General features: G+C 39.9%; 1 protein-coding gene across 1 annotated transcript in view; it reads right to left on the bottom strand.

Moving 5' to 3' along the window:
* Window positions 1–442: 442 nt before the first annotated feature.
* LOC121927715 (testicular spindle-associated protein SHCBP1L-like) overlaps window positions 443–17,252 on the bottom strand; it is a 21,570-nt gene continuing 4,760 nt past the window's right edge. Inside the window, exons 3-10 of the mRNA XM_042461565.1 lie at window positions 15,524–15,738; window positions 13,520–13,603; window positions 11,983–12,201; window positions 7,405–7,510; window positions 5,912–6,065; window positions 5,367–5,617; window positions 1,964–2,086; window positions 443–1,826 (exon numbers count right to left, since the gene is read on the bottom strand). Of these exons, the coding sequence (XP_042317499.1) occupies window positions 1,590–1,826; window positions 1,964–2,086; window positions 5,367–5,617; window positions 5,912–6,065; window positions 7,405–7,510; window positions 11,983–12,201; window positions 13,520–13,603; window positions 15,524–15,738 (1,389 nt within the window). The 3' untranslated portion in view covers window positions 443–1,589. The remainder of the gene's footprint in view (window positions 1,827–1,963; window positions 2,087–5,366; window positions 5,618–5,911; window positions 6,066–7,404; window positions 7,511–11,982; window positions 12,202–13,519; window positions 13,604–15,523; window positions 15,739–17,252) is intronic.

Here is a 17,252-nt window from a genome sequence, read left to right on the forward strand (position 1 = left end):
GTATGATTATTTTGTATTTCTATATGATTATTCTATGTATATAATATATATATTAAATAAAAAGTTTTTTAAAAAGTAAAAGGCAAGAGTATAATCTGCCCTGGAAGCACTAATCCCCTGTCCACTCTATCATACATCCGGCCTTAAGAGTGAGCACAAACAGTTATGTCCGATGGAATTTTGCAAGTTCTTTGGCATTGTTTTCTTTTGCTTCATCCTTTAGGTCCTTTGCTTTATGTCCCTAAATTTTACCCACGAATTATCCATGAGTCATATCAAAATCCGCAATTCTGGCCCCCAAACTTGTCCTTGACTTCTACATGACGTCAACTTATAGCTGAGTATCTATGGTAAGTATGGCACTAATATTCCATGTTTTAACAGTATCCATAGTAAGAACATACTTAGTAGTGTCTTTTTTTATAATATATTATTTATTGCATTTTTGACAGATAAAATTTTTTAAAAAGCCCAATGTACAAAGGAATATACTTCTACTTACTCTTATCTGGCTTTATACTATTTCATAAGGTACATTCTTATCCTGAAAGAATTGTTTTTAGTAAAGTTTTATTATTTTCCATATCCACACATACGTTACAACCACATTACGCATACATTAAAACATTTGTTACTACATTAACTGTTATTTTAATAAAAGGTTTACAGTCTCCTCTACCCCAACTCCCTCTTAATCCTAAATCTCTTCCCATAATCCTCCCATCTAACCTCACTTCTCCCTCCCTTCTTTCACTTCTCCCCTCTTCATCCTTAAATCTCTCATACTTTCCATGTTTTTACCCTCTTATTTCCTTCCCGTACCTATCAAATTACTATAACTATCTACCTGGTTATTAACATTCAATCTAAAGCAACTTCTTGACAAACTGTCTCTCCATTCTCTCCTGAAAACTTCCTCACTGTTGATTTGATCTTGCATTTGTTATATGACTTGCTTTTACTTCCTAGATTTAATACCATAGACTCAGTTGCTATATTTTCTTATATCCTTCTCTTAACAGTACTATAATCCCATTAACCCCCAACTAATTAATTTTTATGCTTACTCTCTATTATATATATATATTCTGTAACGTATATCTATACTCTGTCCTATGACTGTTTTCTCCCCGTTGCTCCCTCAAAAATTCAGTTTCCCCAATCCTTGTCAAATTTGTCTAGTGTATTGTCTCTCAAATATTGGGTTAGTTTGTCTGCTTTTATCATATCATAAAGTTTTAGCATTTAATCCTCTTTTCTAGGTATATCTTTCTTCTTCCAAGCTTCGGCAAAGGTGAACCCATATTATTAAGTAAAATAATATTTTGCCAAGTTTATTTTCTAATTCAGTTTCCAGCATTCATAAAAGGTAATCTATCCTGAAAGAAATTTTTGACCCTTTCATGTTTTCTCTCCTTTTTATCTATATTACACCCACATCTTGAGAGGTTCATTAATGTGAACTACAAATAATTATTCTTATTTATTAGTCTTCTAATAAAGCAATAAACATTAGTAGTGTCTTTTAATGAAGTAGGTTTTCCAAATATATCAAAGCAAACTTCAGAAATCATGTGCAATCTGCAACTTTAGTTAATGATGGTGATGGCTTTAGCGTTCTCTTCTAGTATATTAGTGCTCATGTCAAGGCTCAGTTCCTGCATTAACTTGGAAAGAGACTCTTCTCCATCTCCTGCTGCAGCACATGCCACTGTTCCTTCCGTTGTAGCAGAAAACTCTTCAGAAGGCTTCATAATAGTCACTCCATAGCCATTGTTACTGTGAATATGATTGTTTTTCATCCTTAGCTGAGGAAGTGGAAGGACCTGTTAAGGAATCAAAATTTTGTTTATGAACACTTCTCTTTTGCAGTTTAGTCAATTTATTCAGCTTTACTTTTGCCTGCTTCTACCTCTCATCCAAAACATTACAGTATTAAGAGTGGCAATCCACAATGATTTACCTTAATATTAATGCCACCAAGTTTACCGCTGGAGGGGTCACAGGTTCTAAAGTTATTGCAGTGGTGAATGTTATTACCCTCCAAAATCGCTGTGCTTCCTGGATATAACTCAACTCCAGCACCCTGAATGCAAAAAGCAAAAAACAAAATCCCTCACTTAGTTTAATGGTATTGTGACTGACAAGAATAACTGTTCACTGCAGAATAAAAAGATGCTGATATGCAGCATCTAACACTGTGATTATCAATTTAGAGAATCAATCATAGAATCATAGAATCATAGAGTTGGAAGAGACCGCAAGGGCCATCCAGTCCAACCCCCTGCCATGCAGGAAATCCAGATCAAAGCATCGTCGACAGATGGCCATCCAGAGCTTTTTTGAGGCATATGGATCCAAAACACATTGCAGAACTAATGTAGTTTGAGACTGCTTTACTTGCCCTGGCTGAATGCTAGGAAATTCTGGGAACTGTACATTTGGGTGATATTTAGCCTTCTCTTTCAGAGAGCTCTGGTGCCAAAATAAAGTACAATTCCCAGGATTCCCTAGCACTGAGCCAGGGCAGTGAAAGCAGTCTCAAAGTGGATTATTTCTGCAGCATGTTTTCGACCACTGAATAGTTATCTGAAAGGACACTTAAAAAAAAAATCCCGTTTTAAATTTTATTTTTAATACAATTAAAGTTGTATTTTCTCCCTTCTGTGAAGCTACATAAAAGGTGGAGAACTGAAAACAGCTGCGAGTTTCTTGGTCATGTAACGTATATGCTCAACTATAAGTCTACCTCATGTATAGGTGGAGAGCAGCTTTTGGGGCCAAAATTAGGGATTTTGATATGGCCAATGGATAAGTTGAGGGTAAAACTCTCAGCAGTTTTCCTCCCCCTCCTCTACAGCCTGGCTGTTTCCTTGGGGGAGAGTCTTGGGAAGCCAGCTCTGGCCTTCCATCCCATCCTGCTTCCCATCCTGGTTGTCCTCCGTGGGGCAGCTGGGGATGAGGCAGTGCAGCCTGCCTCTGCATTCAAAGTACGGAGTCATAACCCAGGTTTTTTTTAGTAAGTTCTTTAACCAACATTTTTTGACCTCTACACAAGTATATACACTGCAGCTCCTTGAATTCTTGAAGCAGCAACCTGTTTTATCCAATTTTAAAATGTCAGTTTGCATGTATTGCATGTTCAACATGTGGAGGAAACACTAGTTCATCACTATTTCTTGTTTTCTGCTTTGGAGCTCACAGATAGGGATTTAGATTGAGGACATAGAAAGGAAGGTATACTTCTCCTCAGGGTGCTTTTCTAATCTAATTTCCATTTTCTGTGTTAAAACACTGGAGGAACCTTTCACAGTGCAATTGATTTTGGTTTCAACAATTTCCTTCATTTAAACCATATTGGATGTTTCAGTGATGGTGTTTTGTTTTTTTGTTTTTTTGCAGAATTGCCTGCTACCATTTCTGGTCAATAGTAACAATTTAGTCCTATTTAATTCCAGATATGTATGTATGTATGTATGTATATGGAATAGGGAAACTGATGCTGCAAACATTTGACTACACAGAGATATTAGACAGATTTCAGATTTATCTAGGTTTTCTAAAATTGTGTAAAGTATTTTAATAAAAGACCACCCTAAATATGAGGAGGCCTCCCTATTAAATGCAGGATGACTATTAAAGGAGATTTTCACAGCAGCTTCCTTTCCAGAATTCCATAACATTGAGCAATGGCAATTAAAGTGGTGTCAGTTTGGATTATTTCTAAAATGCTGATACAGTCATAGAGGCTGGTCTTTACTCTCATGGGGGAAAATGGATTAAAATCAGGGCTTTTTTTTTTAATGGCAATAGTCACCATTTTCTTCACCTACACCTCATGCTTACTAATAGGTAACTGATAGTTGTCAGAAGAGGCCATATGTATTTTGGTACATAGGCTTCCGCTTGACAAATATTTTGAGCTTTCAGATTATTTATATGTTGCATGCTTATACTTCTGTCTAGTTTCTTGGACATACGTTTTAATGTTGAACAACCGAGGTACACAATCTTCATTCCAACTAAGGATCAGTTTTATCATCAGCATTACCAAGTGGTAGATTGTTTCATGCAATGCAAAGGAGGCTTTGCTTGACCAATCTCCTTATGAGAGAAAAGTTTTTTATAAACAAGAAAAGTAACATAAATAAGACTTTTTTTTATTTATATCCCGCTTTTTTGTGACAAGACAATGAAAGTGGCTTAAAACACGTTAAAATCCACATTTACAAATGTATGTCCCAAATTCCCCCCCCCCTTAAAACAGGATTAAACAAGTTACACTTAAAACATCTATTAAAAACACAATAAAAAATACAGCGAGGACAGAACGGTGGGCTGATACATGATGTGGGGGGCAGTCATTCTGTGGCCGGGCACTTTTATTCAGGAAAGGCCTGCCGGAAAAGATCTATCTTGACAGCTTTTTTAAAGCTGTCTAAGCTGGCAATTTGATGGATCTCGTCCGGCAGACCGTTCCATAGTTTGGGAGCAATAGCAGAGAAGGCCCTCTGGGAGGTAGCAGTTAGTCTGGTTTTTAAAGGCTGCAATAGATTCCTCCCAGAGGACCTGAGGGTACGGGGCGGATTATGTGGGAGTAGGCGATCCCTCAAATAGGTTGGGCCAAAGCCATGTAAAGCTTTAAAGGTTATCACCAACACCTTGTACTGTGCCTGGAAACTAATAGGCAGCCAGTGAAGAGATTTTAAGATGGGTGTTATTCAATCACTCCTAGTTTTTCCGGCGACCAGTCTGGCTGCCATATTTTGCACTAGTTGAAGTTTCCAGACTAGGCACAAGGTAGCCCCTGTAGAGCACATTACAGAAATCAAGTCGTGAAGTTATCAGTGAATGTACAACAGTTTCTAGGTTCTTTACGTCCAGGAAAGGGTGCAGCTGGCGTATCAGCCGAAGCTGATAACAGGTGCTCCTGATCGTCGCATTCACCTGATTTCTCATGTGAAGTGACGGGTCTAGGAGCACCCCCAGACTGCAAACACTGTCCTTATAATATCCAAATAAAGGCTAATGTGCCACCATTCTGTCTAATCATGTTAGCTTTCTATGTTCAGGTAGTTTTTCCATAGGAGAGTTTTGGTTACAGACTTCTTACACATATACACAAAAGCTGGTGTAAGTAGTCTGGTGTAAATAGTCAGGAAAAGCTTTATCACTGTATTCTTCTAATCAAATTGTTGCTTCACTAATATGTTAAGTTTTTTAATACCTGAAAGCTCAAAGATGGTTCATTTGTCAATTCTCAAAGAACATAAACAGAACAATCCATTTTTTGCAAGTGTACTCACTGTTTTATGCAAACATTTTACACTCACGCATACATATTGCATTATATGATGAAAGAGTACCTCAGCTCCAGTAATCTCGCTGTTTATAACTGTCAAAGAAGCTCCAGCAAGTACACAGATGCCAGTTCCGTCACACTTCAGTACACAATTCTCCAGAGCTGTGTGTCCGGATTCTACTACTACAATACCATCAACAGTTCTTTGTTGTATTAAGGTAATATTCATTAATTTCACATTTTGGGCCCTGGATACTACAAAGCTCTCATGATCAGGCTCTGAAGTAATTATAATTTCCTCTGGTTTTCCAGCTCCTAAACAAAATAGGATATTTTAGTTATTAAAACTAGGTCTCACCCCATCTAAAGTGATTATTTACTGTTTCAAATGACTGAGCAGTGCTGCACATTGCCACAATTGCTTCATCTGTACTACTATATATTATATGTTATAGATCATGTACATGATGTGTCTACAACAGATAAAAACAAGAACTGCCTTGACATAAAACTTAAGGTTTTCTTAATTTGTTCATTAAAAATCATAGCAGCTGCTTCTAAGCTGGCAACTGTAAACACAAAAGAAAAAAAGTTAAATATTTTCATGACCTTTAATAATAATATCTTCAGTTAACATTGAAAGGCTTGCTGCCTTATATTCTCCAGGGAAGAGAAGGACATGATCTCCACTGTAACAACTGTCCAAAGCCGAGTTTAAGTTATCACGGCGTTCAATAGGTGTATTTGGAGATAAGTCTTTAACCTGAACATATGAGAGAGAGAATGTGAAAAAAGGAAATTAAGTCAACATCAATTGCTGTAACTGTTACAACTCCATTTATAAATGAGAATGAGGAATTATTTGAAAAATAAATATAATTATAAACACTACAGTCAGGAATTCTGACATTACTGACTGCAACAACAAAATACCTTATCAACCCAAAAATATTGGTCTTTATCCCCTTTGTCAGCATTTTTGAAGCATCGGTCTATGAAAACAGATTAAGAAAGCAAATTAAATTAAAATAAAAAAGATCCTTCTGTCTAAATGTGTTGGATTAGAAAACAAGTAATATTCATCCTTAGCTTTACTACGACACCTAAACCAACCCCCTAACACCAAACAGCAGACACTGACTGAGTCTGCTGTGAGGTAGAACAGTTCTGCACATTATAGCTTAGGAAAGTGAGACACTATATAACCATGATGGCTGTATCACGGGTGACATGCAACACCATTTTGCAAGGCATGGGCCCGGGAGGAGGAGGAACAGGGACGTACATACCCATTCCTCTTCCTCCCTGCCTTTTCGAGACAGCTGGAAACCAGAAAATAGTGCTGATGAGAATGATCCAGATGTACACGTCTCCTCCTAGCCCACTCCTGGCCTTCAGCTGCCTCTTCAAGAGAGCTAGAAGCCGGAAAAGGGTGGCGAGAGGAGGAACAAGTGGTGCATGCCATTGGCTCCTCCGCAGGGACCTTTGCTGGCCTCCAGCTATCTTTGGAGAGACAGCTGGGGGCAGGAAAAGGTCTGTGGGGAGGAGGAATGGGAACATGCCCAGTCTTCCTCTTGCCCACTAATCTTTCCTGACCCCCAGTGAGCTCCAGAGAGCCCGTTGGCAGTTAGGAAAGTTCCAGGATGAAGCGTGCCCAGTCCTCTTCTTCCCCACTTCCTGATCCTGAACGAGCCCGCTGGGGGTCAAGAAAGGTCCGGGAAGAGGAAGACGGGACATGTGCCCATGGCTCTGCCCTGCATGGGCCTTTGCTGACCTACAGCTGTCTCTCAGAGACAGCTGGATGGCAGGAAAGGGGCAGGGGGGGAGAAGCTCCACCCCTGAGTGCAGAAACCGTGTCCCCAGATTACAGAAGCCCCGCCCCCAGGGCCAAAAATCCTGCCCCAGCTCACAGCCCCATCCTGAGCAGCAGAAGCCCACAGCTCGGCACACAAACCAGAAAAGGTTCACCATCCCTGCTATATAACTTGTGGAAGGGAGAGAAGAGATAGAAATGACAAGGAGGAGGAGGAGAAACAACAGCAGCAGCAGCAACGACCAACAATCAGCTATTTGAATATTTCTGCAAGTGAACATTTCCTTACCATTTCCACTGTCACTGTTCTTGCAATAACATAAGTTATAGTTTTTCTGTCTTCTCTGTATCCTTTCCTTCGTTTCAGTATTCTTGGGGTAAGAGGTCCATGAGCCCTGAAATTGAAAATGAACTCTAAACTACAATTAATTTTTAAACAAAGCATTACGTGGATGTATATTAAGCAAGCTAGCCTCAAGTACACATACCAATCTATTTGTTTCAGATTTAAACATATGCAGATATTTAGGCCTGAACAATATCACTATGCAAAATGAACATGCCAGAAATGTCTGGCACTAGAAATCCATTTAAAATGCAGAGCAAACAAAATATGAAATATTTTGTTACCCATGCTGGTTCATATAAATTTTGGAATCAATGATAACCCTTGGATGACCCCTGGCCAGACTCCTAGGCTGTCCGCCATTACTGGCAAGGCGAGAGGACACATACACCTCCCCTAGGGGAGCAGCCACATTAACATCTTAGAAGGTCTGGGAAGTCGCATGAAGGGATTATCTTAAGCCAGGAAGAGTAAAATGTTTGCCTTCCCTGAAGCTATCACCCCCTCCTCAAGGCTGTTGTCCGAACAACTTAAGTCCTAGATATTATCAGATCCAGACATCCAGGTGAAAGAAAGCAATTAAACGCCTTTGTTCCAATCACCAAAACTCTCTGCCCTCAGGCGAGATTTCGCCCTTAAAAGGTCCCAACTTTGGCTGCTCAGTGCGCCATTTGCAAGGTTTACTTACTCCACGTCAGTCAGACCTCTGTTCTGGTAGCCGGCATTTCTGCTCAAACCCAGGTTGCGGAGCAGACTTGTCTCACTGTCCCACATCCCATTTGCTTCCCGGAGGAAGACTACATCTTGGTGAGTATACCATTAGCAAAGCCTAAACATCTTTTCCATATTTCCAACCTACCTTCCTGAGCCTTGAATGTGTGTGTGAGTGCGTGCATTGCGTGTGTTCCCCCTGTTTTCAATAAAGTAGACATTTAGTATTGCAATCTGTCTCAGCTTCAGTTATTGGGAGGCCCTGGTCTACTCCGTATACACATCGGGAGACGATCTTGGAGGGCTCTTGTAGCCAGTCCCCTCTTGCAATATTTGGACTAATAACAACATAATAAATTCCCCTACGGACCCTTGGCTACAATTTAGTGATTTTTGCTTTTTGCCAGACAATTAATTTACAACTGAAACTATGCACAGTAGTCCTCTGAAATGCATGCCATCAATCATGACTTTTGATTTCTGACTTCTTTAGAGGAAAAAAATGAATGAATGATTTAACTTTTAAATAATATTAAGAAAAGTTAAGGTCATGTAAAGAATGATGGGACAAAGTTTTTAAATAGCATTTTTACAACCACAAGGAGAACTGAATTCATTGAAGACAGAGCCTAACATGTCCTGGAGCAGATGACTGCCAAGACTATGAACTACTAATATCAAAAGTGAGAATGAAACTAAAGAAGAATGCTAAATCAACCAGCATGCCAAAAGAAAACCCTGCCTCTGAAGAGACTTGAAGCCACTGCTTCTTGCCCATCTGCTTTGGGACTCAGTTACAGAAAACCTCTCTACCCTACCTTTTAAAAACATACCATACATGTAGAATAAATTTTGCACTGTACATCAGAGTATTGGGTGCTCTGCATGTACAGCTCTACACCAGTTACCTTTTCCCAGCCACTGCTGAGCCCCAGGAGACACTACTGTTTATTAGACCAATGGGGCAGGGGGAGGTCAGGGATGAAGATGAAGCCTGTCTTGGCTATGATGCAGAGAAAAAAGGATTATTTTTTTCTTCAGCTTCATTCCTGTTCCCCTTACAGCTGACACTAGCTGCCTTTCATTGACTGATTTGCCTTACACTTCCCATCCTGGCCTGTAAATGGCAGAAGCAGTCCTCTGGAGATTGACAGCTGTAAGTAAGATGTTATGAGATTACTTTTTAACACAATTTAATTTACAGTCAAAATGATATACAATCAAAGATTGGAGGGGAACTAGTAAAAGAATCTGGATGGTGTGCAAGGGGCTAATAAATAACTCCCTGTGCACAACGTATCAGAAAACATTGTTATTATTGTTGTTAACAGCTGACTTCAACTCAACAACCCTGTGGATGAGGCATCTCCAAGAATCTGTCATTGACTGCCCTGCTCAGGTCATCTGTAGCCTCTCTGATCGAGTCTAACCATCTGCCATGTGGTCCTCCTCTCTTTCCACTGTCCTCTGCCTTTCCAGCATCATTGTCGTTTCTAATGATTCATGCCTTCCCATGAAGAGACCAAAATACAACAGTCTCAATTTAGTCATCCTGGCTTCCAGGGAGAATTCAGGCTTTTTGGCCACTCATGGTATCTTCAGCACTCTTCTCCAGCTCCACATCTCAAATGGGTTTTTTCCCTATCTGCTCTTTTCACCATCCAGCTCTCACATCCATACATGGAGATGGGGAATACAGTGGCTTGAACAAGCCTCACTTTATGGTTCAAACGTATATCTTTGAACTTTAGGATCTTGTCTAGTTCTTTCATAGCTGCCCTTTCCCATTCTTAATCTTCTTTTGATTTCTTGACGACAGTTTCTGTTCTGGTCTATGTTTGTCCAAGTTATGAGAATTCTTTGACTATTTGGATCTTCTCATTGCCCAAGTTATAGCTTTTCTGTGGTCATTATGTTTGTTTTCTTAATATTCAGCATTAGGCTTGGCTTTTTCCTCCTTAACCTTCTTCAGTAATTATTCAGGTACTTGCTGGTTACTGTTAGTAGTATTGTGTTGTCTGCCTATCTTAGATTATTAATGTTCTTTCTCCTGATATTCACTCCTCCTGTTTCTTACTCTAAGTCTGCTGTGTGAACAATATTTTCTGCATACAAGTTGAATAAATAGGGTGATAGTATGCAAATTACCCATTTGCTGATTGGGAATCACTCTGTTCCTCTGTATTCTGTTCGAAAAGCAGCCTCTTCTCCTGCGGACAGGACTATCAGATGCCGAGGGACTCAGAAAAGGTACAGGTGTGTCAACCTTAGTTGAATGTATGTTTGTGACCAACAGGATTCCAGTCATTTTAATTTGGTGTAGTGGTTTGAGTATTGTACTACGACTCTGGAGAACAAGGTTTGATTCCCAGCTCAGCCCCTATGTGACCCTGGTCAAGTCACAGGCTCTCAGCCTCAGGGGAAGGCAAAGGCAAACCATCTCTGAACAAATCTTTCCAAGAAAACCGAAGGGAAATGACTTGAAGGCACATAAAACGAAAAACCTTTAAAATTATCTAAGGTGCGGTACAGACTGCCCTAAAGGGGTGGGCCTGTGGCGACCCTTTTTCCTTTGGGTTGGGGGCAGGATAGCCTCACCGGCAGCCCTGCACCCCCAGTCTGGGGTTTTTCAGGACCATGGAGAAGTGGCAAAATGCCACTTCCCTGTGGCATGGAAAAGGGGTATCCTTGGGATTTCATGCCCCTGGACACCCCAGGAGCCAGAGCCGTTTGGTTACTGCGGGAATGATGTATGTGCTCAAAAGGAGCTCCATTTTATTTGCAGTAAATGATGAACATGCCTGACTAAGCCTCAGTGTGGCAGCTTTTATGTCACAAGAAATTTCAGAATTATCATGGAAGCTTGCTTTTCAATGTTTACTTGTAATCCATATTCTGGACTATGAAAGCAGAAATTACTTTAAATACCTCTTAATAAATTTTTGTTTAAAGTGAAATTTAATCTACCAGTATGGTCCTTCCATATATTATCCTGGAATATATGTACAAAAGCAGAAGAGAAAAGCATGTGGCTAGTATAGAAATAGTGAGCTCAAACTGCTTTTCATTGGCTATACAATATGCTGCTAGGGCTGGATCAATACTGGGAGAAAATGCAGTTGATACTGCTTTAACTGCAATGGTTGAATGATATGGAATTTCGGAGTTTGCAGTTTTGTGAGCTATTTGGCATTCTTAGTCACAGCTCTGATGCCACAACAAATCCTACAAATGCTACAAATCCCAGGATTCCATAGGATGGAGTTGTGGCATATTAAATTGAATTATTTCTGCAGTGCAGATTCAGACTAGGAGGCCTCTGATTGGAGAAGGGAGGCTCCCAGCTCCCCTATTTCAGATCCATCAACTGGAGATGTTTGGGATTAAAACAGAAGGGTGAAAGGAAAATATGTGTTGAACCAAAGGTTATGGAACTACCTTTCTAAGACAATCAGCAGTCTACTACAAATCTAAAACAATTGGATGAATCTTACTAGCATTACAACAACACATACCACAGTTATTCAAGAATATGGGGCTCTGAACCAGCTGCTGTGATTCCAATTTTAACAGTCTATAAACATCTAAGGCTGCAGTCTAATAGCCACTTACCTTGCAGTTAATCCCAGGAACTAGTAGTGAGCAGACACATATAGGACTGTTATGAAATTTAGTACCAAACTGGCTATATTTACAATTAATAAACAAAATGATAGACATTAAAAGCAAATAACCGAACAGCAGTCAATATCATTTTACTTTAACAGCCCATTGTTTTTTTAAAAATATATATATGGCAAATGAAATTACCTTAAACGTAAATCTTCCCATATTTTTAATAATCCACGTAACGTTCTTAATTCATAATAGTTTTTCCAACATTCAATTGCTTCTTCTGGTGTCGGCTCTTCCTTAATATTACTTTGGTAATGAATCATTTCCAAACGCATGCTTTTGTATTTTTCCAGATTTCTTTTAAAACGATGAGCAATTGCAGAAGGAATAATCTCATTCTTGATATCACACCAACTATGAAGAGTTAAGAAAATTAGAACATCTCCTTTTGCAGCTTTATACAAGAAAATTGAGTCTCCATTCCCACAAACTGTAGATGAATGGCATAAATGTAAAAATTTATGGCAATTTAAAAGCTATGGGAGGAAAAGCTATTTTTCCAGCCAAGTGAGAAAGGAAACAATTTCAGGGGAAAAATGGGGTCAGGGGGCAATACAGAGCTAACACTTTTTATAAACTGAAACTTTAGAGTATAAAGTATATATAGACTATATACTTTACAATATAAAACACTACACATAATTTGGTAGATATAAAAGTAAAAAAATTACCAACCGAATTTAATATTTTAAAATTTTATCTTTGTTACACATGGAGCTTACAAGGTCCTGAACTACAAAGATACTCTTTGGTTTTGCTAATTTATGAGAAGCAGGGAAAGAACCTCCAATAAAAACAGAAGAAATTGTCTGCATTAGCAAATTAAAAAAAAAAGGAAATTAGTTATTTCTACTGGTTCCTCATATTGTCACAGAAATGTTAACACACCCATTAAAAAAAAAGAGGGAAAAGTAAATCTAGCCCTGAAATGCATGGGCCAAATAAAGCATGACCTCTGTGTGTCTTCCACCTGATTTGGGGTGTGTGTGTGTGTGTGTGTGTGTGTGTGTGTGTGTGTCATCTACACACCCCCAAAGTGGCTACAAACCGCATTTAGGCCGTGTTTATGGAGCAAGAGCCGTAACTTTTAGGAGCGGATTAAATTTGCTCCTGCCAGCGGACTGCTTTGGACTGTGGCTACAGCCCTTTGGAAGTGGGCCATGTGCTTCGGCCCTTTGGCTAGGAACTGTAGCCATCTATTTGGTACATAAAATCTTATATAAAAACCGTGCTTATGTAGTTTTAAGTGATTTGGGGCAGTAAATATGTGAAAACTAGGTCTTAAATATTTATTCATAATTCTAAAACAAAAGATTCTAATCCATTTTTTTCAACTTTCCAGTTAAAAATGCTTCAGGGAGAATCCTCCCTCCACATTTTTTAGCTCTTCCTCCCAGATCTTCACATGTCTATGAGGTGTTAATTCTGGCTTTGAACTGCACCATTTCAAAGTGAAAAAGGAAGTTTTCACATGATAGAACATTCCTCTATTATATCAGAATATCAGGGAGGAGGCTTCTAGCCCAGCCGTCATAACATGTTAATATTCAAATTAATAAAGTGGTCATTTGGTGACTTTTTAAAATCCCTATTCTTTTGTTGGACAAATATTACTAAAGGAGTTGCATTTCCTCTACTTTTCATGAAAACAAGGTCTGACAAAGATACTTACATCTTAATTCTCTCTTCTATCCGTGCAGCATAAGTTTCACTATTTTCATCATCCCATTCTCTCCAAAGGAAGCCATCAAAAAACCTAAATGAGATGCACAATAACATGACCTTGATCTGTTACTTCAAAGTATCAAAGTATATTAGAAACATTAATTGTTAAGAGACTTAGAACTTAGTAGGAGAGAAAAAAGCGAGGAAAAGGGAAAGGGAATACTGTATAAAACTTCACAAACATGTTCTATAAGTACTTCTGTACAATACAGTCTAGAAGAATGCTTCTGCACAGGCTGCTTTCATTTTTAAAATCTTTTAACTTCTCAGTCATGCTGTCCTAGATATAGGATATTATTTCTTCACCATTCCTCTACTAAACCATCCTTTTGTGAGCAGTTTCTGCAAGATCTGTGCCAGTTAAAATATCCTTTATCCTTTTATAGTTGTGTTTTCATTTTGCTTTGATTTGCTATAGTAGATATCTTAATATGGTTAAATATACTGAAGCCATCAAGTTGTTCTGAAATATTCTTAATAAGTACTGTAATCATTTTCATTATTTCTGCCATGTTAAATAAACTCTTCCAAGACAGTCAGTGATCTCTGCAGGTGTCTCCCCATTTCTAGCTGCAGCAAGTGCTTCTGAATGTTTAGCTGTTCCACTGACTGATGGCACCAACTCCCAAAAGACTGTGAGCACAGCAGGTTAGAAAGCACTCAAAGCACATTTAATTCCTAGACAACTGTGCTAATGAACCTGTGGCCTTCCAGATGTATTGTGTATGTGTTGTTTCTGACTTATGGTGACTCTAAGTCAATCCTATGATAAGGTTTTCTTAGCAAGATTTTTTCAGTGCAGGAGGATTGTATGGGAGGAGGCGTCCCCTCAGGTAAGCTGGACCCATGCCATGTAGCTCTTTATAGGTAATGACCAACACCTTATACTGTGCCCGGAATCTAATAGCCAGCCAGTGTAGGGATTTTAAGATAGGTGTGATAGGTTCAAATTTTGAATTTCCTGTAACCAATCTGGCTGCCATATTTTGGACCAACTGCAGCTTCAGAACGAGGCATGAGGGTTGCCCCATGTAGAGCGCATTGCAGAAATTGAGACGAGAGGTTACCTGTGAATGTACAACCGTTTCTAGGTTTTCCTGTTCCAGGAAGGGCCGTAGCTGGCGAATCAGCCTAAGCTGGTAACAGGCACTCCTGGCTGTCGCATGCACCTGAGATGACCGCTGAAACGACGAGTCCAGGAGTACCCCTAAGCTACGAATACAGTCCTTTAGGGGAAGTGTGACCCCCATCCAGAACTGGAGAGCTTATCACCATTCCCGGATTAGAATTGTCTACAGCGAGTACCTCAGTTTTATTTGGATTCCGTTTAAGTCTATTTTCCCTCATCCAATCCATTACTGACCGCAGACAGTCATTCAGAGGGGAGATGCCATCCTTGGTCACCGAAGCAGTCCATGACACAGAGAAGCAAATTTGAGTGTACTGATAACACCCCGCCCCATGTCTCCGGATGATCTCACCCGGCGGCTTCATGTAAATGTTGAATAGCATTGGAGACAGTATCACGCATTGAGGGACACCCGATTTGAGTTCCCTCTTGGCCACATAACTGTCCCCAAGTGACACCATCTGGAACTTATCCGAGAGATAGAACCGGAACCACTGCAAAGCAGTGCCCCCGATTCCTAACCCTCTCAGGCGTTCCAGAAGGATACCATGGTTGATGGTATCGAAGGCCGCTGAGAGGTCCAAGAGCACCAACAGGGCCACACTTCCCCTGTCGATACACAGACGGAGATCATCGACCAAGGCGACCATGGTGGTCTCGACTCCGTATCCCGACCTGGAGCCAGTTTGAAATTAATTAAGGGCCAACATTTTGGCCCTTAATTAAAATCTTTATTACATTTGGTTATGTATCTGCATTTTTTTTAATTTTGGCACGTCCTTACTACCCTGTTCAATACCACATTTAAGAAAAAAAGCATACCTCACAATTTCCAAAGCCTTGGCTATATCCGACACTACAGTATCTTGCCCCTGTACAGGATAGATTTCCAAAAGAGGCACACAATAATCCATTTCTTCCAGAATATATTCAACTAAATGTCTTGGAATATTGGCAATATTAGAGGAGAAGGGCTCAGCAATACAGACGGAAACTTTGGAGTTGGAAGATAGATTCTGGGGCAGTTTGCAAGTAACCTAAAATGTAACAAAGAAATAAGCCATTATTATGTAAAGAGAAATAAAAAATGTGTGTTTGTCAGTATATTCAGAAATTTTATTTTTTTACTTAATACATATGAAAAACCAATTTATGGCATAAGACTATATTCAACATACACTGGCTGGGAGGTTGTAAGATATGAAAGAAGTTATGCTGCTGTTTCAGCAACTTAAGTCCCCCACAGGATTGCTTTGTTATACTGATAAAAACTGAAATGCTCCACTTTCTAAACACCAAATTATTCTATAAATGTTGTGGATTGGCTGACTTGCAAGGAACAGGAAGAATAGAAAAAACAATAGTGGAAAGCAACAGGGAGAAAAAGATACAATTAAGCCAATATAAACATCAAGCAAGGGAAATTGAATAAGAAATATTTATTATGGGATAAGTCACTTTGGTCCAAAACACACTGCAGAAACAATCCAGTCTGAGGACTCATTTCCACTTACTGTTTAATCCGACTCCAGATCCGGCTCTGCTCCGTGTCGGGAATTGTTTCCAAAAGGTCCCCAGTTCCCACTATAAAAGGGAGCTTTTTAATCCTGCTGTGAAACTGCTTTTTTTGGCAAGATTCTAATCCCCATTTGGGCCACTCATCATGTCAATCATCATGATGTCACAGCAGCCCGGACTGTGGGAAGGAAGGAAGGATGGAGGAGGAAGAAGAAGAGGACAGCAAAAGACAGCCTGGTGGAGTGGTTGGAGGAGTTCAACTCTCTGCTGAGCCATGGAAACCCACTGGGTGGCCTTGGGCAAGTCACGCTCTCTCAGCTTCAGGGGAAGAAGACAAGGGCCCACAACTTTCTCCCAGGCTGACCAGGCACATCCTCTTTTCCCAGGACATGTCCTCCTCCATCTCATCCTGGGAAGCCTGAGGTCTGACCTGGGAAACTGTCAGGGGGAGTGGAGAAGAGCAAGAGGAGGAGGACGAAGAGAAGCCTCAGGTGCAGCCAAGGAAACCAGTGAGGGCAGCACATTTTTCTTTTTTTAAAAAATAAAAAATAAAATTAATCGCAAAATCGGTTGAACGGTTCAGCAGCTACTTGCCCTTGCAAGTAGTTGCTTTGCCAATCTATCCGTTTTGTGATTAATTTTATTTTTTTAAAAAACGCCCAAAAAGACAGCACTGTGTGTGTGTCTGTGACATCTCTGGGGAGGGATAGCACACACCCCTCTGTCATTTGTCCCTCCCTCAGAAAAAGAATCGATTCTGATCTGGCATTCCCACTGTTGGGAATCACATCAGAACTGATGCTTTCCAAAAGAACCTCAAAATAACTGCTACCAAAAAAACCCTGGGGGTTTTGCACTTGCTCTGCTTTTTCCCCACTGGAATTGATGAAATGGGGATCAGAATCAATTTCCAGTGGGAACTAGGGGCATATAACTCGAATCAGGATTCTGAGCTTTTCATAGTGGGAACGACCCCTGAGATTATTTTAACTGCTCTGGCTTGGTGCTAGGGAATCCTGGGAACTGTAGTTGT

Source organism: Sceloporus undulatus, chromosome 4, assembly GCF_019175285.1.
Source record: "Sceloporus undulatus isolate JIND9_A2432 ecotype Alabama chromosome 4, SceUnd_v1.1, whole genome shotgun sequence".
In the NCBI taxonomy this organism is placed as follows: domain Eukaryota; kingdom Metazoa; phylum Chordata; class Lepidosauria; order Squamata; family Phrynosomatidae; genus Sceloporus; species Sceloporus undulatus.